The sequence below is a fragment of the Limulus polyphemus genome, unplaced genomic scaffold (assembly GCF_000517525.1).
Source record: "Limulus polyphemus unplaced genomic scaffold, Limulus_polyphemus-2.1.2 Scaffold3977, whole genome shotgun sequence".
Lineage (NCBI taxonomy): Eukaryota > Metazoa > Arthropoda > Merostomata > Xiphosura > Limulidae > Limulus > Limulus polyphemus.
This window is the reverse complement of record NW_013669587.1, coordinates 60,354-74,553: the sequence shown is the minus strand read 5'-3', so window position 1 is coordinate 74,553 and position 14,200 is coordinate 60,354. Positions and strand designations below refer to the sequence as shown.

The window sequence follows — 14,200 nt, the reverse complement described above, 5'->3', positions numbered from 1 at the left end:
AGAAAAAATAACATAAAATAATGTTTTACTGAAAAAAAAAACATTTTATATTTATTTTGGAGGTTCCAGTACAATACCTCACCACCCTCACATAATAGCTTTTCTTGATTGTTACTGCCCTCTATATGCTCACATTTTTTGCTTGCTACCAGCCTTGATATCCCCATCTACCTCTTCATGTTTAACATGGTTCAGCTGCATTGTAACATATAAATAACCATTCAAAAACTCTCCACCAATAGGAGTGCAACAAACTCTCCTCACACAGCTTGTTTAGACTTATTGCTGACCATGCTTTCAGTTTTCAAATTTTGCTTAAATTTGTTCATAGTTTTAAATTTAGATTTTTATTATTTATTTTTCAACTTTGGTAGTCTAAATGCAGTTCTGTACGAGTTGAATTTATTTTGTGGATTTTTTTTTTCCAAGACTTTTCATCTTGGGTTATTTACCCATTTTAAATTCAGTTATGAATTTGCAGTTTATTGATATGCCTTTTTTTAACTGCTACTACTACCATAGATCAACCACCTGTAGCTATGACTACAGGTGCAATGTTATCATCAGAGGAAGTTTCAGCACTCATTCACCATGAACTGGATCATTCATGCAGACTGGGGATTCTCCTGACCCTCAACCAGTTCTCCCTGACCCTATGGATGCTGGATGGGAGGATGAAGACTTAAACAGCCTTTTCCCTCCTCCTTCTTTTGCTGTGTAATCTAATGCAGATGCAATTGATGCCCTAGACCTTCATCAGATTTTCTGAACTTGGTTACACAAGTTGTTACATTTTGTCTTATCCCCTGTGTCGTATGAACCATCTCTTTCTCCTGAATACTTTCAGTTTCTTCCCTTGGATGTTACCCATATTCTTGCTGAGTGTTTTGAAGAGCAATTTTGTTTGGGGATTAACATGCCTCCCCTCTCCCACACTTCTGACACTCATGCTTTGGCCTATCATTGGGATTCAAATCCTTTTTTGGATTCTTTAATCCCAGTTTGGGAGTTCAGATCTGAATACTTCAGTTCTTTTTTTTTCACATGCTCAGTATTACTTCCTTCATTTATCTTTAACCTCCCTCTCCTACATTAACTTTCTATCCATCATTCTCCTGAGAAGTTTGGGGGGATGGCTGTTCCCTTTTGTTGTTCATATTAGCAGGTTTGTTTTCTGAGCTCTGTCCCTTCCCACTTGGCTCCTGTGTTGTTAGGAATTGTTGGATAAAGATGCCCTTCTAACACGGGTGCATTTGCCCTCCTCATTTTTAAGTGATTTATGCACAGCTCTTTTTGTGTCAATACAATTTTGAGGGTGTCTCTGAGTTATTGGAGTCTCATGTAGAATCAGCCCATCTCTATTCTTTTTTATCCTCCCTTGCTACTTGTCTGTCCCAATCTTACCCTGTTTCTGTTTCCTGTCCCCTTACTAGTTCCTTCTACCCAAGTTTTTGAGTCATGTCATCACATTTTTTGCTGCTGACCCATCCACTGTACATGGTATTGGTGACTGTATGGTAGGTACAGGACCTATGGGGACCAGGCTGTACAATTTTGTCCACGTTTGAAGGACTTTCAACACAGATCCTTGGGTGCTGCAAGTCTTATCAAACAGACTCTCCCTTCGTTTTCACACTACTCCTCCCTTATTTTCTTTTCTTGTTCCCTTCCCTTTCCAGGGGATTCCATATCCTGCTAGCAACTATCAGAGGCAATTCAGGACCTTTTCAAAGGTGCTATAGAATCCTCCTCTTATCTCAATCATAGGTTTTATTCTCAGTTATCTGTTGTCCACAAATAGTAGGAGGGACTGGCAAGCTATCATCGATCTTTTTAGTCTGAACTGATTTTTAGACATTACTTGTTTCACCATGGAGTTGTTTTTGTCACTTCAATGAACATTTACTCCAGGCTTTTGGATGACAAAGTTTGATGCTTTAGATGCTTAACTCCATATTCCCAGCATCTTATTGGTTTCTTCTATTTATTCATTGAGATTGGGTCTATCAGTTCTGACCTATCCATTTGGCCTTTCCTCTGTCCATATGTTTTTTGTCAATTGGCCAAAGCTTTTGCGAGATGGATCCATTCCCAAGAGCTTCAGTTACATCATTACATGGACGAATGACTTCTTTTAGCTCCATTATTTGCAGTAGCCTCCTGCCACACTAATTTTCTTCTACAAGAAATCGCTAATGCTGGTTGTTTGGTCAAGGTAGAGAATTCTGTACTGACCTTGACTTAGTATCTTGTTCGTCTTGGGGTCTTTTCCAACTACTACCTCAGTTGGGCCCAAGCATATCCAGTTCATTTTCAGTCTATGGAGCTAGTAATTAAAAAGGCACCATCTTTTCCTACTCTACCCACATGAGAGGTTCTATCACTTTTGGAGACTTGGAAGCCCTTGTTCCCCTGGGTCTGGCCCACATGAGATTTCTTTAGTGGGTTGTACATAATTAATGGAACCTCACCTGAGATCCCCTGAATTTTGCTATTTCCATCCCTTCCTCCCTGCAAAGAAACTGCCTGGTGGCTGGACAGAGACATCACCACAGCTGGAGTTCTTCTTCCACCACCCAGACCAGATTTACACCTTTTTGCAGATGCATCTCTGGCAGACTGGGGTGTGTACTTGGATGCAGTGGTGTGAAGTCAATTCTAGTCTTCTAGAACTTTTGGCAGTTTGTTTGGTTCTGGATCATTTCCTTTCTCTTCTCTTGGACAAGCCAGTCATGACTCATTTCAACAATCCAACTGTGGCCTTTTACATCACCTGGCAGGGAAGCACTTGTTCTTTGGCCCTATGTTTTCAAACAATGAACCTTCTGTATTCGGCACATGGCCAACAGGTTCGCCTGTAAGCTTGATATATTCTGGGTGCACTCAGTCTGGTTGCACATTGGTTATCTCTTTCCAACAGGGTTCTCCCCACAGAGTGGTCCTGTCCTTCGATCCACAGGTCTTGCAGTGGCTCTGCTTTCAGTTGGCTGTGCCCCAGTTGGACACATTTGCCATCCATCAGAATACAAAACTTCCTCTTTTTTGGTCTCCTATTCCACATCCTTCAGCTTTAGCAGTGGATGCATTTAACCAAGACTGGAAGAACGTGAATATTTATCCTTCCATCCATTTTCTTCCCCATGTATTGTCCATCATTATTCCACTCTGTGTCGAATGTTTCTGATAGTGTGTGGCTTTTGTCCAGTCCCATGCCAGAAGGACCAGTCTTTCTAGTCAGGTAGCATCTCTTATTTCCTCTTCTGTCCATTCTTCCTCTTTATCTGTGTATCAGCGTAAATGGCATTTTTCACAGTTGGTTGCTACATTGTGGCCTCATCCCTTCTAACTCTTCTTGCCCCTATATTTCAGACTTTTTCTTTTGATTGTTTTACAGGGGTTTCTCTGTGTCAACCATTGCAGGCTATCAGGGTGCCTGATCCTCTACTTTTCATTTTTCTGAGTTTCACCATAATTTCTCCTCTCTGGTCATATTGCTTTTATTTTGATCCTTCCAGATCCTTTTTTCCTCCCCAACCCTCTCCCTTTCCAAATTGGAATCTTAATGTTCTACTACATTCTATGTCCCTTCCCCCTTTTGAACCTTTGGCATCTTGTTCCCTGTACCACCTTCCCCTAATAACGTATTTCCTTCTCCTTTGTCATCAGTCAGATGTGTTCAATGCTATAATGCAGCACCTATGTTCTCCTTTTCCTGAATAGAGCCTTCCTGACCAAGACTTCTGCTGCTTATGAATGTAATTTTTGCCTGTACTCCCATTTCCCTACCCTCCATTTCACACTTGTATTTATGTTCTGATCTAGATTGCCTCCTGTGTCCAGCTTGTACTTTGTTATGTGGTGTGCACGGCTTCCTTCTGTGGTTCCCATTACTGACTCTCTATCCACTGGTATCCTTTCCTTCCATTTCCAGAGACCGTTCCCTGATTATCCTTACAGGTTGGATTTGCCAAATAATTAGTTTTACATTTTCTTCCTTGTCCGTCCATGACAGTCGCCTTTTCCATGTTTCCTCTCACCAAATCCATCATCTCACCATGTCTCTGGCTGCTTGTTTTTGTCATCTTGTGATAGGAGATCATCCAGGCCAGCATGTGGCTTTGTGGTACACTATCTCCATCATTTAGCCATTTCCTCCTCAAGAGGATTTTGCCTACCTCTTGTTGCTGTCTTACATAATACAGTACAACTATGAGTAGTTAAGTGACCTTTGTTTATATATGTTTCTCTTTCAAGGTTCTTGTTATTTTTTGTGTTGCGTCCCACTCAGTGGTGAGCATTTTCTGTGCAGGTATACTTATTCTCAAATCTACTCTCTATAGGCTTTTAATTTATATAATTCAGACCATTGAGATTGGATATTTCACAAGACTGCTCCTTGGTTCTTCCTTGCAGTTTTTTTGCATTGTAAGTATGTTTGCCCTGGACAGTACACTCATGGACTAGCATGAGTAAATCAGAAGAGGATTATTGCCCATCTTTCCCAGTCCATAGATTGACGAAATCAAGATTAATCTGCTTTTTAAAATAAGGTTTGAGGTCACCCATTGAACTGTTTCTGGTGCTGCATTCCTCTGGACTCTCCAGTGCATCCTCTCCTCTTCTTGCCACTGGGGTGGGGGAACATTGAGGCTTCCTCCTGAGTGTGTTCTGTTCCACTAGTTTGAGAGTAGAGTGGTGGTGTTCTGCTGGTGTAGATGGTGTAGAACCAACCATCCTCTTACTGTGACCCACATTATCTTTTCCCATAACTGCCTGGTTATGGACTGGAGATAATCTGCCAATAATGGCAGTTCACTCATCTGGTTTGGAACCCCCAATCTACTGCTGCTTCGATGTCAGTTCCTGGGTGGTTTGGTTTTGGATTAGAGCTGGACCAACCAACATAAGTTCTCACAAGAAGAGGAATGGTAGAGGACCTTATTCCTACTGTGGGATGGATGAACCATTTCTAGTACCACTGGTTTTGGATAGAATTGCTCTCCAACATTGGTTGAGGACCTCCACCTTTCTGTGGACTGGATGATTCAATCCTGGTCCCAATAATTCTGAGGATTGAGTTGATCTCCCAATTGCAATCCAGTGTGCCATCATTGTTTTAAATTAGGGGAATGTCTGGATTTAATTGGATGAGGCCCTCCTCCTTCCAGAGATTGGATATATCTTTCCCGGTCTCAATGGTTCGAGGATGGAGTTGATCTCCCGATTGGTTGAGGACCTCCTCCTTCCACACACTGGAAGTATCAACACTGGTTCCAATGGTTTGAGGCTATAGTTGATCTCTCAGTTGTGGTTCGATGTGCCCTAGCCACTCTATACCTTGGGCAAGTTTAGCTTCAGTTGGTCAAGCACCTCCTTCTTTCAGGGACTGGATATATCATTCCCAGTTCTGATAGTTTGAGGATGGAGTTGTTTACACAGCTTTATTCGGATTTGCCCTGTCCTTTCTATTTCTGGGGCACTTTCTGCTTTTTGTTTTATGTATCTTTTTGCCGCCTGTTTAGTGACACTGTTTTTCATAAAGGGTTAAGAGTATACCTGGTTCAGATGTGGTGTGGTCTCCCACGAATGTGTTTCCTCTTCACAAAGATGACACACTCCATGGGCTCTCTTTAGACACAAGGTTTTGTCATCATCAGGTACAAAACATTGTACATTTGCTGTTATGTTAAACTTGTATTAAAGTTTTTCTTCGTTACCCATTCAAGCCGTCCAACCATTATTAGTTCCAAAGTGGGTTCCTCGCCATCAAATTTTAATGTTACACCAATCCTTACACTAGCTCACTGTCAGATTCTGATTATTATGTGAAAAGAAGTTGTAATATTCCTATACATAAGATGTATTCCTGATAGATACTTACCTCACACTTTCCACCCTTTCTCCCTACTTCTGGTATTTTTGTTCCTGGTGCCTAATCTCAAAGTGAGGTTAGACTCTATAATTCAGGGAAAGCTAGCTGCATAAGGAGAGCATGTTACACTCCTATTGCTGGAGGGTTGTTGCAGGTTTTTTTACATGCTACAGCACAGTTGAACCACACTAAATATGTGGGAGTAGGTGGCAATATCAAGGCTAATGGCAAGCAAAAAATTTGTACATATAGAGGGTAGTAATAATTGAGAAAAGCTATTATATGAGCGAAGGTGTCTATCGGAAATACATTTTCTGTGTAGGAAAGTTATAACTTTTAGATGTTACACAAATGAAATTTGAAAATTTTTGGATGAAGAAAAGTATTTCTAATATGAACATTAAGATCACTGGACTTGAAGCAGTCAACACTCTGACTCCATATATGTATTGACAGATCTTTGGCAAAAATATTTTTAAAATCTGGTTTTTTGTGTAGAGAAGACTTTAGCTGGATTAATTAACCTTCTGTCTTAATTGTATACTTAATGTTGTTTTCTAAACTGATAATTTTCACATATTGGACGTCTGAAACTGTTTTTGCATTCACATCTTTAAGTTAAGAATTTACATTTTTAGCTCAAACAATTATCACATTTCCAGTTTAGTTGGATTGTTGTAACTCTTTCATTATCTCATGCATCAAGCTGACAAGTAAAAAGATTAACTATGTTATAGATTACAACTGTGAATATTTCTGTGTGTCTAAGTCAGAGACTTCTTACTTCCAAAGATATACGAGCCAAGTTAAGCTTTCACAGCTAGTAGTGCATGTATGTAAACTCTTATTTTAAAAACTCGCATATGGTATGAGTATGATTGACAAGTTTCTCGAACTTCATACAATATTTTGTTGCTCTTTAAATTTGAAGCACTGACTTTAGTTAATTCGTAACATTAATATTATTTTAACACAGTACAGTTATACCGTATTTAATTTTACTTGAGCCTTGGTATTCAAACAATGATAATAAAGTCCCACAGAGTATTGGTATTTGCTTATTTACTTGCAATGCTGTTGATGGGTGACTTGAATATGATTATATATAATCTTTCATTTTTATTTTGGTCCTTGCTTTATCAAAGTTAGTAAAGATGAGACTAAGATGAGTATTCTAAATATTTCTTCTAATGAGTGAGTGTCCATGTGACAGTGAAATAAGAGATATAAATATCAAATGGCTTATTAAAAACAATTACAACCACTGAATTGATGATATTTTCTCAGAGTGCATGGAGTTAATGTTTCTGTAAAAAAAAGGTATTGATATATTTTGAGCATTATTCTTGTTTTTATCCTTCTTGAGTTCAAGCTTTTACAGTTTAAATTTTATTTAAATTTATTTATTTATTTATAAATTAACAAAAACAGGAAAAGTATATGTAACCATTGAAGTAGTTGTGCAAGTTATCACTAAGAATACTTTGAACATAGTATTTTTTTAACTATCTCTACATGTGCTTGCTTGAATTGACTGACCACATGACCACTTTGTACTCGTTTATAGTTTTAATACTGCTAACTTTTAATACAATATGTATATCTTCACAAAATTTGGCAGACTTTCAGTAAACATTACAAAGTCTTTCACATACAAAAAATCATATTTTTAGTGAAGTATTTTTAATAAACCAAAAAAAAAGATTTGTTCGTGAATATACAATCTTTTTTTTTATCTTTGACTAGTCTGAGTGTAGAAATACTTCTCTACATCTCAAAAATCTCAAATTTCATTTGCATATTCTCTAAAACTTCCTAAGTACAATTCAAACATTTGTTTTTAGTAAAACTATATTTTATCTGTTATGTTCTCTACCCTGACTCTATACCAGGTTGGTCAATTTGACTAACCTTATAATTACCAAAAAAATCGAAATAAATCTAAATTATCTTTTTTTTTTCTAGAATTACTTCACATTGTAACATGAAACTACATCTATTTATACTTACGAATTTATGCCATAGTGATTGATATAACATAAACAAAAAGTAGTTTAATTAATTTTTGAATGTAAGTCACTAAATATCTCATGACAGGTGCAGTAAAGGATGCCCATGCAGATAAGGTTAATAAAAATATATAAAGTAATACTTCTAGGATGAGAGAAATAGTAGCCACGGAAAAGTACAATGAACAAAAAGTCTTATTGACTTTAAAATGTGTACATAGCTACTTGGTCCAGTATATCAAGAAATTTCGACAACAAATAGCAGAAAAGGTATATGCTAAGTAAAATGTGTGAAGGACAGCATTTTCCCAAATTTAATGAGAGAGAGAGAACTTGAATGAAAGAGTTCAAATTATTCACTTACAGTGAAGAGAATTGCTTGTTCCAATTGATTGAATCACTAATCCATTTTGTTTCTTGTCGTTTTATGAAATTGATTTTTATATTTAATCTTATTATACTCCATATTTTCAATAAAATACTCTACTAAAGTAATGAAAATAAATTTAAAAACCATTTTTATAAAATAATTTTAACCACTCATCATCATCATCACAGTTGATTTTTATGCAAATATGGTATCAGATGATCAGTTTTGTAATATGAAATGATGAAAATTATTGATCATTCAGTTTTTGCTACATTGATATATTTATATGTAGGGTTACCTATAAGTAAATAGACACCCACTCCAGAACTATTACATAAATATAAAGTAGAGGTTTCAAGATTACCTTGAATATTTGGTGGATTTGCCCTTTGAGTATTTAAGACAAAAATAGTTTCACATGGTATTTACACAATTTGAAATGTGGACCTGTGGGATTGGATCCCACTCTTGATGAAGAATGTAGATGAGGATATCCCTAGTACATTCATTACTTTTGTAGGGAATAGTCAAGGATTGGCAACGAATGCTCAGTAGGATTATTATCAAGTGATTGACCTGTCCATAGGACAGTGGTAGTCTCTTGACCTTCAAGCCATTGTTTTGTTACTTAAGCTGAATATCAGGAGTCCCATCTTGCATGAAAACACTGCCTTATTTGGTAATCTGGTCATTGGCATAGAGGTATAAGGCTGTGATTAATAATTGTGATGTATTGAGAAGCATTTATGATCCCATTGCATGTCACCAGCTGCCCAAGTGACAGCTCACGCCTTCATGTAAACATTTTGGTATTTTGTTGTGACTTGTAGACTGTTCAGTAAGAGTTCCTAGGAGGATAAGCACCAGATTTCTTGGAAAAAATAACAGTTCTCAAAAGGCAGGAATACATGATAGCATACTTGATGTCCACTGCTGTTTACAGACATTATTGTTTAGAGTGAGCAGTGCCTTTCCTTCTAGCTTCTATGCCATTGTAACCCATCTTATGACAATAAATTCTGATGATATTGGGACACACTTTCACCTGTCTTGTAGCTCTGTAATGTGGGTCATTTTCCATACTCTTACCTGCTCACTATGTATAGAAGTATTTCAAGTAACCTGGTTATTTTTTTTTGCTGAATTTGACTGCCCTCATATTGACCAACTATGCAACCTTGTGATGATACTGGTAATTCCTGAGGTTCTTGTATTTATGTCATGACTGCTTGTATTCTGTGGTATTTATAGAGCTGTACCCATATTTAAACATCTAGTTATTTACATATGTCATTATTAAGATTATCCATTCCCTTTATTAGTTTTGTCTGTTTACTTTTTGATATCACACAACCCTTTTTTCTCATTTCTGACTCTAAAGTGAATTGAGAGTTTAAATTTTCTAAGTTGTCGAATAACCATAGTTATGAAATGTTTTTCATGAATGACAGTTACCACTGTAGCTAGAAAATTAGTACTGGTATACACACTAGACAAGTTTAAATTTGTTAGTTTAGTTTAGGTAATTCTTCATTCATTTTAGATTTTACTGTTCAACAAATGGTTTAATTTAGGTCTCACAGACTTTCATCTGGTATACACATAACTTTTGCATAGTTATGAAATGAGCAAATGTAAAGAAAAGCAAACTTATATTTATTTTAGGCAGAATATTGAAATTGATTAAGATTTTTTTATATCCTGATTTAGTTGATTCAACAAGTCATTAGTAGTATATCATTTATTTGTATAAATCCTTTACTTAATTCTTTACAAGAAGTTTGTAAGAAAATATTAGTATGGTAGAAATAACTTTAAATATATATACTCTGCATTTTATTCTGTGAAAACAAGCCTTTTAGCATGCATCGTTCAGCTGTCTTCAGGTTCAAAGTAAAATAGATTTAAATTATAACTACTTGATTATATACTAGTAGGCTATCCTCTTTCTCCAGTTAGCTGTGCATCAGCCTCTGTGGAGATGAAGAACAAGCTTTTACAACAGCAACTTTAAAATAACAGATTTATATGCTTTTCAGAATAATACCATTCCAGAAGGGGCTTGTTTAACTAATGAACTAGAAGTGTTCCATTGTGATCTTAAAAGCAGACTTCTGTAAATTCAGTTCATAAAGGAAGGAGAAGCAATTATAAAACATTGTTTCTCTTGAAGTTTTCTTTACAAAACAAAGGGTTTTAAAATTTTAAAAAAGGTAACATATAAACATGGGCATAATATGAAGCCTTATCAATGAAGGCTAAAGTTGACATCAAAGGATTTATGATAAAAAGTGTTATACAACATTGAGAATATTTTTACCAATGTTTTCTCAAGGCTTTCTAGAAAAAAGCCATTCAGACCTAAAGATAATGAGATGTGCTGGGAAAAATTAATGTTAAATGGCCAACCTTAAACATTGACAAAATGTGTTTCATTATTGCACATACTTGCAACAAGTGACTTTGGCAAAATGTTACTACAAAATATAATTTAGGTCAAAACTTAAAGGAAGGTATTATTACAGTAGCAAAATTCAAACCATTGTGCCACACAAAAATAAGAAATAATATATTTTTTAGCTTATTAATGTGTCAAAAGAGCTATATTACATGGTGCAGAGAGGAATAAAACATCATCATATCATATAATTAGGGAATTTTGACAAATCCACTGTTTTTCTCTAATGCTTGTGAATACTGTGATAAAATGTTATGTATTAAATGATACAAAACTTATTTGAGTTTAACAAATTCTTTAGCTTTGTTTTAATACTATTTTCAAGTAGTGTTTAACAAAATATGTTAGTTGTGTTCCTGTGTCATTCTTCACATTTGTTTTTGCCATAAGCATCTTTAAAATATTTGTTTGAGACTGAAGATATCTCCATCAGCCAGTTGAGAGCATATTATTATAAAAATTTAAACATAAATTATTCTCTTTTAACTTGGTACTATGTGATTGCCTTCCAATGTTATGTTGCTGAAATAAAAAGTTTTGAAACAGTTATGGAAAGTGACTAAAAAGTTATAAAAGGCAAATACTTTGGGAATTCAACCCCATATATTGTATAAAAATGAACTGCATCAGAGTACAGTAGTAGTGTGATTCAAGTCATGGCTTCCAGAACTGAAATATTTCATGAAGAGCATGTAGAAATCAAAGTTTGACTGTTTAAAGATAGTGCGTGGAAAGAATTGTGGAAATACACTGTTTATTATATATTTTTCCTTTAGAGCCGTATGCAAGACTGAAGTGGTAGGTTAAACGGACACTGTTAGTAACAGAGATAGAAAACCAAAACTCTAAAAGTGATTTTAAGTATTTATGAGGTAGATCTTGCCAATGACCTTATTGTAAATACTGTGGGAATGCTACCTTGAAAATAGTAAGATGCACATTGGTGCAAATGGACTCAATGGGTGTGTATCTGCTCAAAAACCATTGCTGAGATGAGGTATAGGCATCCAGACTAAAAGGTATAAATGGGAGGTATAGGATCCAAAACAGTGGATGAAGCAAAACTGAAAATATATTTTCTTTTCTGATGAATCCAAGTTTAACTTGTTCAACAGCAATCAGTGTGAGTTGTTATATGGCAGAGATAGGAGAGTGGTATCATAGTCAATCTACAGTGAACCATGATTGGAGATCCATACAAATTTGGGGCTGTATCTAAGCTAGTTGTGTTGATAATTTACACAAAATTGATGAAAAATCAACAAAACAACTTGGCTCACCTATGGAAAGTAATATGGGACACTTGGAATAATATTCCACAATCATAAATTTATAAACTGTATATTTGTATGAAAACAAGGTCTCATGCTTTGTGTAAAGCAAAGTGCCTTCTTACAAAATACTATTACTCTGTCACTTTTCGTATATTATGTTTCATAATATATAGCACCATTAATAACTGCATGATTTAGTTGCCATTACTAATTGATTTTTGACTCCTGTATATGTATCTGTACTAATAGTGTTAAGACACTGGATAATTTTATGAATGCTTTAATGTTTTTTTATATCAGTATTATATGTTTCATCTATATTTGAACATATACCATCTTCCTGAGTACTTACAACATATCACAGTGAAATACGTGTGCTTTAGTTTAAAAGTTCATGTCATTGATAAATATCATTGAAATAATATATGAAAGCAATTTTACTCTGCTGTTTTTTATGATTGATCAGTAATTATATTAAAAAACTATGACACTGACAATGATTACGGACAAATGGTTGTGAATCAAGATGTGTACTGTGGTTGAATTGATTTTCTTAGAATGGCTTTCATAAGTATTATCTGTTGTTGGTTTTTCATTGTTTCCTGAAATGGTGAGCATATTCTGTTTAATGTTATTGTACTTAATATACTTAGTATTTCTTAAGTAATGACTGTTGGTTGCAGGAACAGTCAATGGGTAAGAATCCAATTTATAAATTTGAAGGAATATCACTAGGTATACTTGGGGATCTGTTTTTATTTAAATATTTTTTGTGAAAATGGTATATTTGTATTATTTTTAATGTTTAAAATATTTCATGCTCAGTCAATGCTTTACAGGGTTATTGTATGTTCTTGAAAGTCTGAAACCAAGGACTACATATCTCTTTCGGTTTGCTGCTAAAAATGCAGTTGGTGTGAGAGCCTGGAGTAATTGGTTATCTAAAACAATGCCTGAAGAGTCAGCACCAGAAAACCCTACTTTTATTCAGCCAGGTGGAAACATTAGCACATATCCTAACCATTTTGAAATCCGCTGGGTTATACCTGCAGACAACGGAAGACCAATATTGGTTTTTGAACTAAAATACTCTAAGGTAGGACACTTATGAACTCTTAGCATTATTACAGATATTACAGAATTTATGATTCATGCATCTTTTCATAAAACTGCTTTTTTACAATTTTAAATGTTTTTGTTATGTTCATGAAATATTAAAGTCACACTAAAAAGTGTAATATAGTACTTTTGTGTGTTATTCACTCAATATTACACAGAACTTTTATTAATAAATTAGGTATATGATCTGAACACTTGCTGAAAGTTTGAAATATTATTTTCTGATATGACTGGCTTTGTAGTTATGTATGTTGTTTGAGAACTAAGAATGTACTACCTTTCAGTCTTCCAATCAACATTAAGTTCAAATTGTTGATTTTTCTTTTTATGATTAAAGTATTAATTTTCATGATATATTAATACTGCTGATGCAAAATGAAATCCAACTCGTTCAACTGACATCACTCAATGGGTTTGTTACTTAACGACAGTTTATGGTGAGATATAAATGATTGTAAGGAATGTTTTTACTAGCTCCAAGTAATGAGTTAGTTTTGAAAGGTTGTATGGATTGATTAATTTGTGACTTTTGTTCAGTATAAATAAAAATTACAGTAAATTCATTTGAAATATGCAACATCTTTTGTTTGCAACATAACCTACTTTAACAATATGACATAATTTACCCAAGAAATTTTACTGAACAGAGTCACAGTGTAAGTCATATGCTGTAAGTGCATAATTAAAGATCACCATTTAATATCCTGTGTTAAAGGTATCCGTGATGAAATATAATAATAATGTTAATCTAACACTTTTATTTACTTAGCTTTCAAATCATATATTTGTTTTAACTCTTCCAATACGGGGTCGGTCAATTGGACTGAGTCACGTGACCTTCTGTACTCATATAAAGTTGACATAAATTTAATACTTATAACTCTCTTTATTTCTTCACGAAATTTGACAGTCTTTCAGTTAATATTACAAGTCTTTCACATACAAAAAGTCATATTTCTTAGTAAAGTACTTTTAATAAAATAAAGCTTTGTCCATAAATATATTTAGTATTTGTTTGAATAGTCCGTTTGCAAAGTAATTTTTGTGTTAAAATTAAAAATACTTTTCGTCATCTCAAAAATCTCAAATTTCTATTGT

The 14,200-nt window shown here is 34.8% G+C and overlaps 1 protein-coding gene across 2 annotated transcripts in view; it reads left to right on the top strand.

Moving 5' to 3' along the window:
- LOC106470388 (fasciclin-2-like) overlaps positions 1-14,200 on the top strand; it is an 82,523-nt gene that overhangs the window by 21,770 nt on the left and 46,553 nt on the right. For both annotated transcript variants that reach the window (XM_022398988.1, XM_022398989.1), the window contains exon 4: positions 12,823-13,079. In XM_022398988.1, coding sequence (XP_022254696.1) covers positions 12,933-13,079 — 147 coding nt within the window. In that variant the 5' untranslated portion in view covers positions 12,823-12,932. The remainder of the gene's footprint in view (positions 1-12,822; positions 13,080-14,200) is intronic.